Below are 12,719 nucleotides of genomic sequence, written 5' to 3' on the forward strand. Positions count from 1 at the left end.
GTGCTTACTGTCACAACTGAGGGTTTTGGCTGACAGGAGAAAGCCTCAGTTGTAGGGGCTGAGAGGAACTTAAACCGGGGAGGTTTAATCAGACCCCTGGACATGTAAGTGTTTAAATGAAACCCGAAGGTGTGACCATGACAACCAGGTAATAGTCAAAATAAAAGTTTATTCACAGACTCCGTGTAAACAGACAGCATTCAAGGTTAAATAATGGCAATAATAAGAATTTACTTACCGATAATTCTATTTCTCGGAGTCCGTAGTGGATGCTGGGGTTCCTGAAAGGACCATGGGGAATAGCGGCTCCGCAGGAGACAGGGCACAAAAGTAAAGCTTTTACAGGTCAGGTGGTGTGTACTGGCTCCTCCCCCTATGACCCTCCTCCAGACTCCAGTTAGGTACTGTGCCCGGACGAGCGTACACAATAAGGGAGGATTTTGAATCCCGGGTAAGACTCATACCAGCCACACCAATCACACCGTACAACTTGTGATCTAAACCCAGTTAACAGTATGATAACAGAGGAGCCTCTGAAAGATGGCTTCCTAAACAATAACCCGAATTAGTTAACAATAACTATGTACAAGTATTGCAGATAATCCGCACTTGGGATGGGCGCCCAGCATCCACTACGGACTCCGAGAAATAGAATTATCGGTAAGTAAATTCTTATTTTCTCTATCGTCCTAAGTGGATGCTGGGGTTCCTGAAAGGACCATGGGGATTATACCAAAGCTCCCAAACGGGCGGGAGAGTGCGGATGACTCTGCAGCACCGAATGAGAGAACTCCAGGTCCTCCTTTGCCAGGGTATCAAATTTGTAAAAATTTACAAACGTGTTCTCCCCTGACCACGTAGCTGCTCGGCAGAGTTGTAATGCCGAGACCCCTCGGGCAGCCGCCCAAGATGAGCCCACCTTCCTTGCGGAATGGGCCTTAACAGATTTAGGCTGTGGCAGGCCTGCCACAGAATGTACAAGTTGAATTTTGTTACAAATCCAACGAGCAATCGACTGCTTAGAAGCAGGTGCACCCAACTTGTTGGGTGCATACAGTATAAACAGCGAGTCAGATTTTCTGACTCCAGCCGTCCTTTAAATGTATATTTTTAAGGCTCTGACAACGTCCAACAACTTGGAGTCCTTCAAGTCGTCTGTAGCCGCAGGCACTACAATAGGCTGGTTCAGGTGAAACGCTGATACCACCTTAGGGAGAAAATGCGGACGCGTCCGCAGCTCTGCCCTATGTCGAATGGAAAATTAAATAAGGGCTTTTATAAAACAAAGCCGCCAGTTCAGATACTCTCCCGGCCGAAGCCAGGGCCAGTAACATAGTCACTTTCCATGTGAGATATTTCAAATCCACATTCTTTAGTGGTTCAAACCAATTGGATTTGAGGAAATCTAAAACTACATTTAGATCCCACGGTGCCACCTTAGGCACCACAGGAGGCTGTATATGCAGTACTCCTTTGATAAAAATCTGGACCTCAGGGACTGAGGCCAATTCTTTTTGGAAGAATATTGATAGGGCCGAAATTTGAACCTTAATAGATCCCAATTTGAGACCCCTAGACAATCCTGATTGCAGGAAATGTAGGAAAACGACCCAGTTGAAATTCCTCCATCGGAGCACTCCGCTGCTCGCACCACGCAACATATTTTCGCCAAATACGGCGACAATGCTTCGCGGTGACTTCCTTCCTTGCCTTTATCAAGGTAGGAATGACTTCTTCTGGAATGCCTTTTCCTTTTAGGATCTGGCATTCAAACGCCATGCCGTCAAACGCAGCCGCGGTAAGTCTTGAAAAAGACAAGGACCCTGCTGAAGCAGGTCCCTTCTCAGAAGTAGAGGCCACGGATCGTCCGTGACCATCTCTTGAAGTTCCGGGTACCAAGTCCTTCTTGGCCAATCCGGAGCCACTAGTCTTACTCCTCTTTGCCGTATAATCCTCAATACCTTTGGTATGAGAGGCAGAGGAGGAAACACATATACCGACTGGTACACCCAAGGTGTTACCAGCGCGTCCACAGCTATTGCCTGCGGATCTCTTGACCTGGCGCAATACCTGTCCAGTGTATTGTTGAGGCGAGACGCCATCCTGTCCACCATTGGTTTTACCCAACGGTTTAATAGCATGTGGAAAACTTCTGGATGAAGTCCCCACTCTCCCGGGTGAAGGTCGTGTCTGCTGAGGAAGTCTGCTTCCCAGTTGTCCACGCCCGGGATGAATACTGCTGACAGTGCTATCACGTGATTCTCCGCCCAGCGAAGGATCCTGGCAGCTTCTGCCATTGCCCTCCTGCTTCTTGTGCCGCCCTGTCTGTTTACATGGGCGACTGCCGTGATGTTGTCCGACTGGATCAACACCGGTCTTCCTTGAAGCAGAGGTTCCGCCTGGCTTAGAGCATTGTAGATTGCTCTTAGTTCCAGAATGCTTATGTGAAGAGACTTTTTCAGGCTCGACCACACTCCCTGGAAATTTCTTCCCTGTGTGACTGCTCCCCAGCCTCTCAGGCTGGCATCCGTGGTCACCAGGATCCAATCCTGCATGCCGAATCTGCGGCCCTCCAATAGATGAGCCTCCTGCAACCACCACAGAAGGGATACCCTTGTCCTCGGCGACAGGGTTATCCGCAGGTGCATCTGAAGATGCGACCCTGACCATTTGTCCAACAGATCCCTTTGCATGGAATCTGCCGAAAGGGATTGCTTCGTAAGAAGCTACCATTTTTTCCCAGGACTCTTGTGCATTGATGTACAGACACCTTTCCTGGTTTTAGGAGGTTCCTGACCAGGTCAGATAACTCCTTGGCTTTTTCTTCGGGAAGAAAAACCTTTTTCTGAACTGTGTCCAGAATCATCCCCAGGAACAGCAGACGAGTTGTCGGCATTAATTGGGATTTTGGAATATTCAGAATCCATCCGTGCTGCTTTAGCACCTCTTGAGATAGTGCTAAACCCATCTCTAGCTGTTCTCTGGACCTTGCCCTTATTAGGAGATCGTCCAAGTATGGGATAATTTATACGCCTTTTCTTCGAAGAAGAAATATTATCTCGGCCATTACCTTTGTAAAGACCCGAGGTGCCGTGGACAAACCAAACGGCAGCGTCTGAAACTGATAGTGACAGTTTTGTACAACGAACCTGAGGTACCCCTGGTGTGAGGGGTAATTGGAACGTGGAGATACGCATCCTTGATGTCCAAGGATACCATAAAGTCCCCTTCTTCCAGGTTCGCTATCACTGCTCTGAGTGACTCCATCTTGAACTTGAACTTCTTTATGTACAGGTTCAAGGACTTCAGATTTAGAATAGGCCTTACCGAGCCATCCGGCTTCGGTACCACAAAAAGAGTGGAATAATACCCCTTCCCTTGTTGTAGAAGAGGTACCTTGACTATCACCTGCTGAGAATACAGCTTGTGAATGGCTTCCAAAACCGTCTCCCTTTCTGAGGGGGACGTTGGTAAAGCAGACTTCAGGAAACGGCGAGGTGGCTCTGTCTCTAATTTCAACCTGTACCCCTGAGATATTATCTGCAGGATCCAGGGATTTACCTGCGAGTGAGCCCACTGCGCGCTGTAATTCTTGAGACGACCGCCTACCGCCCCCGAGTCCGCTTGCGAAGCCCCAGCGTCATGCTGAGGCTTTTGTAGAAGCCGGGGAGGGCTTCTGTTCCTGGGAAGGAGCTGCCTGTTGCTGTCTCTTCCCTCGTCCTCTGCCTCGTGGCAGATATGAATAGCCCTTTGCTCTCTTATTTTTAAAGGAACGAAAGGGCTGCGGTTGAAAGGTCGGTGCCTTTTTCTGTTGGGGAGTGACTTGAGGTAGAAAGGTGGATTTCCCGGCCGTAGCCGTGGCCACCAAATCCGATAGACCGACCCCAAATAACTCCTCTACGCATCGCCTGTCCACTGTCGTGTCCATAAAGCTCTTCTGGCCGAAATGGACATAGCACTTACCCGTGATGCCAGTGTGCAGATATCTCTCTGTGCATCACGCATATAAAGAAATGCATCCTTTATTTGTTCTAACGACAGTAAAATATTGTCCCTGTCCAGGGTATCAATATTTACGATCAGGGACTCTGACCAAACTACCCCAGCACTGCACATCCAGGCAGTCGCAATAGCTGGTCGTAGTATAACACCTGCATGTGTGTATATACCTTTTTGGATATTTTCCATCCTCCTATCTGATGGATCTTTAAGTGCGGCCGTCTCAGGAGAGGGTAACGCCACTTGTTTTGATAAGCGTGTTAGCGCTTTGTCCACCCTAGGAGGTGTTTCCCAGCGCTCCCTAACCTCTGGCGGGAAAGGGTATAAAGCCAATAACTTCTTTGAAATTAGCAGTTTTTTATCGGGGCACCCCACGCTTCATCACACACGTCATTTAATTCTTCTGATTCGGTAAAAACTACTGGTAGTTTTTTCACACCCCACATAATACCCTGTTTAGTGGTACCTGTAGTATCAGCTAAATGTAACATCTCCTTTATTGCCAAAATCATATAACGTGTGGCCCTACTGGAAAATACGGTTGATTCGTCACCTTCACCACCGGAATCAGTGCCTGTGTCTGGGTCTGTGTCGACCGACTGAGGCAAGGGGCGTTTTACAGCCCCTGACGGTGTTTGAGGCGCCTGGACAGGCACTAATTGAGTGTCCGGCCGCCTCATGTCGGCAAACGACTGCTTAAGCGAGTTGACGCTATCCCGTAATTCCACAAATAAAGGCATCCATTCTGGTGTCGACCCCCTAGGAGGTGACATCCTCATATTTGGCAATTGCTCCGCCTCCACACCAATAACGTCCTCATACATGTCGACACACACGTACCGACACACAGCAGACACACAGGGAATGCTCTATACGAAGACAGGACCCACTAGCCCTTTGGGGAGACAGAGGGAGAGTCTGCCAGCACACACCAAAAAGCGCTATATATGACAGGGATAGCCTTATGATTAAGTGCTCCCTTATAGCTGCTTTTATATTAATATATTGCCATTTATTTTGCCCCCCCTCTCTGTTATACCCTGTTTCTGTAGTGCAGTGCAGGGGAGAGACCTGGGAGCCTTCCTGACCAGCGGAGCTGTGACAGAAAATGGCGCCGTGTGCTGAGGAGATAGGCCCCGCCCCTTTTTCGGCGGGCTCGTCTCCCGCTATTTAGTACATTTAGGCAGGGGTAAATATCTCCATATAGCCTCTGGGGCTATATGTGAGGTATTTTTAGCCTTTTTAAAGGTTTTCATTTGCCTCCCAGGGCGCCCCCCCCCCAGCGCCCTGCACCCTCAGTGACTGCCGTGTGAAGTGTGCTGAGAGGAAAATGGCGCACAGCTGCAGTGCTGTGCGCTACCTTAAGAAGACTGCAGGAGTCTTCAGCCGCCGATTCTGGACCTCTTCTTGCTTCAGCATCTGTGAGGGGGCCGGCGGCGTGGCTCCGGTGACCATCCAGGCTGTACCTGTGATCGTCCCTCTGGAGCTTCATGTCCAGTAGCCAAGAAGCCAATCCATCCTGCACGCAGGTGAGTTCACTTCTTCTCCCCTCTGTCCCTCGTTGCAGTGATCCTGTTGCCAGCAGGAATCACTGTAAAATAAAAAACCTAAGCTAAACTCTCTAAGCAGCTCTTTATGAGAGCCACCTAGAATTGCACCCTTCTCGGCCGGGCACAAAAATCTAACTGGAGTCTGGAGGAGGGTCATAGGGGGAGGAGCCAGTACACACCACCTGACCTGTAAAAGCTTTACTTTTGTGCCCTGTCTCCTGCGGAGCCGCTATTCCCCATGGTCCTTTCAGGAACCCCAGCATCCACTTAGGACGATAGAGAAAATAAATAATATAATTCCTGGACCACTCTGACCATGAAATGGTTTCACAGGGCACTGGTAGGTTAAGAACAGCTGTTAAAGTCCTTAGATGGAATAACCTTACCAGGCCTGGCTGTAGTAGTGAAGATATCCGAGGAACATGCCATTAGATGGAACAGATGAAGTTGGTAACTTGAATCAGCTGTTGTATTTGCTGGATAGAACCAGCCAGGTGGTAAGACACGGAGTGGATGCGGAATGGGATCAGCCAGATGATAAAGTCACTGAATGAATGCTGGGTGGAACCAGCCAGGTGATGAAACACGGAGTGAATATAGTAAGATGCTAGGGAGCATGGAAATAGAGGAGTTGAAGGATGATTACCGGTGGTAGTGGATACTGCTGGAAGCAGATGCAATAGCTGGAAGCTGGAAACTGGATCAGCCACGGAGGACTGCAGAGTCAGGCTGCACCGCAGGATGGTAGGCAGGTGCGGGTCTCTTTAGTGGATGCTGGAGACAGGAGCTGGAACCTGGAAAAACAACCACAGTAGAGATAGACTGGAACAATGTATGACAAACAAAGCACTGACGATTTCCTGGCCCAGGCACAGGATACTTATACCTGCAGCAATGTAGGCATTGGCTGGGCAATTATGCAGATTTCCAGAGGCAGTGGATTGGTGGAACTGAGACATGTGATTGGATCCAACATGGCTGCGCCCATGTTAGAACTTGGAAGGAAAGCTGGTTTGGAAACCATGTGGAAACATAACAGTAATGGCGGCGCCGGCTGCAGAGGACAGGAGACGCCATGCAGGATTCAAACATGGCGCCGCTGTGACAGCGTCTCAGCGTGACAGGAGGGATATGCAGAATGTGGACACAGATGAGATCCGGCCTTGGAACGCTGAGCCAGCCTCAGGAGACATCTGAAAGGCAAGTAATGACGTCGTGACAGTGGGTCAATGTGTTTTAATTTTTTCCTGTGGTGGACAATGCAGTTTTTTTTCCCTGTGAGGTGAATGTGGTTTAATTTTTTCCAATGGTGGACAATGTGTTTTAACTTTTTCCAATGGCAGACAATTTGTTTAAAGTTTTTTCCTGTAGCAATGTGTTTTATATTTTTTCCCGTGTGGCGCATGTGTTTTTATTTTTTCCAGTGGCAGACACTGTGTTTAAATTTTTTCCTGTGGTGGACAATGTGTTTTTAAATTTTTCCTGTGGTGGACAATATGTTTTTATTTATTTTTCTTGTGGGTGCAAATGTGATTTGATTTTTTCTCTTGTGGTAGACAATGTGTTTTCATTTTTTTTCCTGTGGTGGACAATGTGGTTTTATTTTGTCATATGGTGGACAGTGTGTTTTTATTTTTTTTCTGTGTGGTTAAATGGGTTTTTTTTTCAGTGGCAGACAATGTTGTATTAATTTTTTTCCTGTTGGGGACAAACAGTGTTTTAATTTTTTCCAGTGGCAGACAATGTGTTTCGATCTTTTTCCTGTGGGGGTGAATGTGTTTTGATGTTTTCCAGTGGTGGACAATGTGTTTTTATTTTTTTCTTTAAAGTGGTAGACAATGTATTTTTATTATTTTTTACAGTGGGAGTGATTTTTTTTTCCCCCAATAGCTGACAGTGTTTTTTTTCCCCTGTGGCATCCTGTGATACTGTATTGTGTTTCTTTCCAGTTGTGGACAATGTGATTTTATGTTTTTTTTTCTGTGGTGGACAATATTGATGTATTTTTTTTTTTCTGTAGGGGCAAAAGTGGTTTTAATTTTTTTCCAGTAGTGGACAGTGTGGTTTTATTTTTTCCTATTGGAGACTATGTTTTATTTTTTTTTCCTGTGGTAGACAATATGATTTTGTTTTTTCCTATTGGAGAGAATATGGTTTCTGTTTTTTCCAGTGGCGGACAATGTGGTTTTAATTTTTTTCCTGTTGGATGCCAGTACTGGCGATTACTGCAAAGTAATGTGATTTCATTGTGATTACATTACTACCTGCTTTGCCCCCTCACTTGCACTACTGCAGATGCACTGATGAACGCCAGGGAGGCAAAGGAGGGCACCACCATCAACGTCACCTCCAGGCACCTGGTATGAACTTATGCCCCTTGACAGCATATTTGGTAAGTTACTCTTATGGAATGCTGGGTATGCCGCAATGCCCCTGCATCCACACTGTCCTTATCTCTCTTATTCCGTTTTAACCTTTCCCATGTTAACTAAGCCTAAAAATACAGAACTAATAAATGTATCTTTTTTATTGTTATATCACCGTTAAGCAATGGAGCATTTTATATTACTACATACCTCTTGTATAACTTGTAATTTCAAATCTTTCTCTCTTTCTCCGTGGGACCCATTTATGAAAAAAAATCCATTTAAGTATAAAAGCAATATTACAGCTATTTCCCTGAAATACCCGTTGTCAGGGGTTAGCCACAAACATACCCTGAATGTATATAGGAGGCACCGCAGCAGGCAGTGATCCCCGCATTCCCTCCAGCAGCCGCATCTACCATAGGTTTCACCAGACCCACCCGAACATTACGAACAGAGTCTGGCTCGGGTTTTCTCACGTGACTCAGATCCCAAATTGAGGCAAAATTTAATCCTCCCACTGTCGGATTCTTGCGGGTTTTGGATACTATATAAGGCCCCAGGTGATCACGTCTTTTTACTCCGGCTGTGGACCTTGTATTGAACGGACGTGTCAGGGGTGCTCTGTTGTCCAGTTTTGCCCTTCAAGGGACTGGGGCTGTTAAAGGGGTTCCAGGGTGCTGCGGCTAATGTGTCCTCTAGGGGTACCCCGGTGGTCTGTGCTTTATTGTACATAAATGGGTCCTCTGCCAATCTATGATGCTCTGCACCAGTTATATAAGCTAAAAATATGATTTAAAAAATATATATATATATATATATATTTTGTGCTAAACCCCAGTGTACTATACTATTATTTTCTGTGACACTGCCAGTCAGACCGCATTGTATAATCAAAGACGTATTGATTTGTGACACTAGGTGGTCCATGCTTTGTTGTACATAAAGGCGTCCTCTACCAATCTAGGGGTTCTCTACCAATCTATGGCGCTCTACACCAGTTCTAAAAGCTAAATCTAATATTTAAAATAAAAAATGTATGTATGTATATATATATATATTTATTTATTTATTTGTTGCCAAACCTCAGTGTACTATACTATTATTTTTCTGTTAAAGTGCCGGTCAGACCGCAGTGTATAATTATACACGTATTGTGTCACTAGGTGGTCCATTCTTTATTGTACATAAAGGGGTACACTGCCAATCTAGGGGTCCTCTACCAATCTATGATGCTCTGCTGCAGTTCTAAAAGGTGAATATATGATTTATAAAAAAAAAAATATATATATATATATAGCAGTAGGAATAAGTGCGGCACTGGGAGTCTTGAAATGAAAAGTGAAAAAGCTGTGTCTTTATTTCATCTACGTTTCGGGGACGCAGCCCCTTCATCAGGATAACCACAAAGTGTAATAAAACGTGTTTAAATACCATTAGAAAGAGGAGGTACTCACCGCCGCCTCCAGCCACGCTGCCCGGGTCCCGGTCCTGACGTCACTCCGCCCACCGGAAGTGACGCGGCTCTGGTCCGTGCGGCTAGCGCACTGAGGCTAGAGTAAAAGTAACCATGACAACAAGTTACAACAAAATAGCAGCTGCGCTAACTCGTATAAAGTGCATCGTGTTAGCGCAGCTGCTATTTTGTTGTAACTTGTTGTCATGGTTACTTTTACCCTAGCCTCAGTGCGCTAGCCGCACGGACCGGAGCCGCGTCACTTCTGGTGGGCGGAGTGACGTCAGCACCGGGACCCGGGCAGCGTGGCTGGAGGCGGCGGTGAGTACCTCCTCTTTCTAATGGTATTTAAACACGTTTTATTACACTTTGTGGTTATCCTGATGAAGGGGCTGCGTCCCCGAAACGTAGATGAAATAAAGAGAGACACGGCTTTTTCACTTTTCATTTCAAGACTCCCAGTGCCGCACTTATTCCTACTGCTATCTATGGGATCCAGGTCCTAGAAGGTGAGGGCACGGGAGCACATTTCTGACACGCTGGGGAGCGAGAGGAGTGCCGGGTCTTTTGCACTATATATATATATATATATTTATATTATTTTTTGTGCTAAACCCCAGTGTACCATACTATTATTTTTCTGTGATAGTGCTGGTCAGACTGCAGTGTATAATCATACACGTATTGTGTGACACTGCAGGTAAAATTAAACCTTAGTGTGAAATTACTATTTCTGACTCATATACGTATTCCGTGACACTGTAGGTGGTACATTTTTTTTACCAAATTGTGATTTGTGCTGTACCCCACTTAGTTCGTGTTTGTTGATAGATATGGAGGACGGGCAGTTGAGAGTGCAGGAAGCACATACTAGTGCTGCAGGTGCTGCTAACAGTCATGACGAAACAAGTCCGTCAACGTCATCTACTAAGGCTGATGCCCAAGGGAATAGAGGGCTTTAGTCTGGGTATGTAAAATCAAAGAAACAATTTAATTTAACAGTGGTAAAGAAAAAAACATCAAAACGGATTCAAGAGCACATAAGGAATATCAAGAACAAGGTTGTTAGCCACGCAGTTTCTCGACATTTTGCATGTAAACACAACTCCAATCCAGAGGACCTTACTTTTAAGGCAATTGAACACGTTTGCTTGGGCGAGAGAGGAGGAGACCTAGGAAACAAACTTTCAAGACGAGAAATTTATTGGATTTTCCAGTTGCAGACTCTACACCCAGTCGGCCTCAATGAGGGTTACGAAATTGCCCCTTTTTTATGAGGTGCAGTATCGTATAAGTATTACACGGTTTCTAGTTATCCACTGCTCCCCCCTATACCTCCCTCACTTCACACTTCTTAGTTATCTACTGCCCACAATAAAGCAAATAAAATAACACGGTATTGTGATGTCCAATTTTTTTCGCGTACAGTCAAACCACACTGGGACGCCCAATCTCGTCCGATCTTGGAAGCTAAGCAGTGTTTGGGCCTGATCAGTACCAGGGGAGGGGAATACCTGAGAAGATTGGGTACTGTAATGTTTTAACAAATGGCGCCAGTATAATACCAACTTATAATGTTTGCAATCTCACCCCTTTTTTAAAATTAACGCCACAAGGTCACGAAACCTCTGCGCTTTCCACCATTATAATCCTAATCAACACTTTGCACTGCCACTTATAATGAACATATTAGTGAAATATATTATTTCAAAAAAACACTTCTGCTTATCTTACACTCCTATGTATATTATATTTCATCTCCTTCAACCTTGAGGTCCTGCTACATAGTACCTCATAATTAGCATTTCACTAGCACTTTATTTATTTATTTAAAAATGGGACATGTTATAATTTATTCTCATATTCTTTGCTGATGATCGCATATCCACATATAAAGAAATCGTTTTGAATGTTTAGATAATATCTGTTGCAAAGATATTACCATATATTCTCTTTCTATTTTCGTTGCCATGGACACGGGTGTAACTGAAAATTATCTGGATCTAAAAAGAGCTTCCAAAAGATGGCTGCCGTACTGTAGGAATCCAATGGACGGAATCCCAGCAAAGATGGCCGCCGCCGCATAGGTCCTTGGAGACATAACCCTCCTGTACATTCTGACGCCTGCCGAGGAGAGCCGTGAACACCAGTACAGTGAACACCCTGAAAGCCGGGAGACGCCGCGGGCGCATGCGCAATCACGGACCGGAAGTGGGGCGGAAGTGACGAAGGTCCGTCATCCGTCACCGGAAGTGTGGCGGAAATGCCACTCATATACTAAAATCAATGTTTTTATGGACTTTAGCCTTGAAAAAACTCGTTCTTTGATCCTAAAACCTACTAATTCTGCTCTGACTTGCTAGCCTATATAATCTATTGGCACTAAAAAGCATTCTAAAAGCCTGCACTATATAATTGCATCATGTGACCACCAGTGATGTCACAACCCCTTCACCAGGTACTCTGGCTATAAATAGACAGGGAAGCTCAGTATGTTCCTACCCTTTGAAGAAGTCTGTTTGAGACGAAACGCGTTGGGTTTCCTGCACCAATCCCCTGCTGTTTCTTAAAGTTAAGTTGATCCTCTTATCCTTGTAAAAATTTTACTTGAAAAATTTTATTTGAACCATACTTTTATGTTTTTATGTATCCCTTTTTTGACTCTCATATATATTAAAAAAATTTTTTTTTTTAGAAAATAAATTTTATAAACATATATATATTCTTGTGCCTTTTAGCATTTTTTAGCAACACTGAGCGCCGAACCCTATCTCTTCAACTCTCCATAACTCCAGCAGTGCGGTACCGGCACTGCATCTTTAGGGCCCGGCAGACACCTTTTAATGAGGTTATGTGTGTTTTTTTATGGTAAATTTTAGGTAATTATAACCCCCTCTTTTTAAGGTTGATTCTTTTTACTGAGATCATATCTCGCAAGTGGCGCTGTACCTCCCCCCTTTTTTATATATATATATATATATATATATATATATATATATATATATATATATATATATATATATTACACACACATACATTATATGAAGAGGCACTCTAAGGACATTTAAACTAAGTGTAGATATACCTTAAATCATATCATTTCAGTTTTATTAATTCAAATTTTCGCCAAGCCCGTTCTAACAAAAGTTTTCATGAGAAAAACTAAAATGTTGATACGATTTAAGGTGCTTGACACATATATTTTTATTTAGTTGAAAAGTCCTCAGAGTGCCGCTACGTATAATATCTATATACCCATCTACTGCCATGGTCTAAAGAAGACACCGAGACCAGTGTATACTGCAATTGGGATTGATTGCCAGCATGCTTCTGTGTATGTATGTATAT

The 12,719-nt window shown here is 44.7% G+C and overlaps 1 protein-coding gene across 2 annotated transcripts in view; it reads right to left on the reverse strand.

Moving 5' to 3' along the window:
• LOC134933869 (solute carrier organic anion transporter family member 1A2-like) overlaps positions 1-12,719 on the reverse strand; it is a 181,359-nt gene that overhangs the window by 140,330 nt on the left and 28,310 nt on the right. The window contains exon 1 of one of the 2 annotated variants that reach the window (XM_063929405.1): positions 11,314-11,564. The exons of the other annotated variant lie outside the window; for it this stretch is intronic. Within the exon in view, the coding sequence (XP_063785475.1) occupies positions 11,314-11,343 (30 nt within the window). The 5' untranslated portion in view covers positions 11,344-11,564. Of the gene's footprint in view, positions 1-11,313; positions 11,565-12,719 lie in introns of those variants that run through there. 2 annotated transcript variants of the gene reach the window in all.

This window comes from Pseudophryne corroboree, chromosome 6, assembly GCF_028390025.1.
Source record: "Pseudophryne corroboree isolate aPseCor3 chromosome 6, aPseCor3.hap2, whole genome shotgun sequence".
Classification (NCBI taxonomy): domain Eukaryota; kingdom Metazoa; phylum Chordata; class Amphibia; order Anura; family Myobatrachidae; genus Pseudophryne; species Pseudophryne corroboree.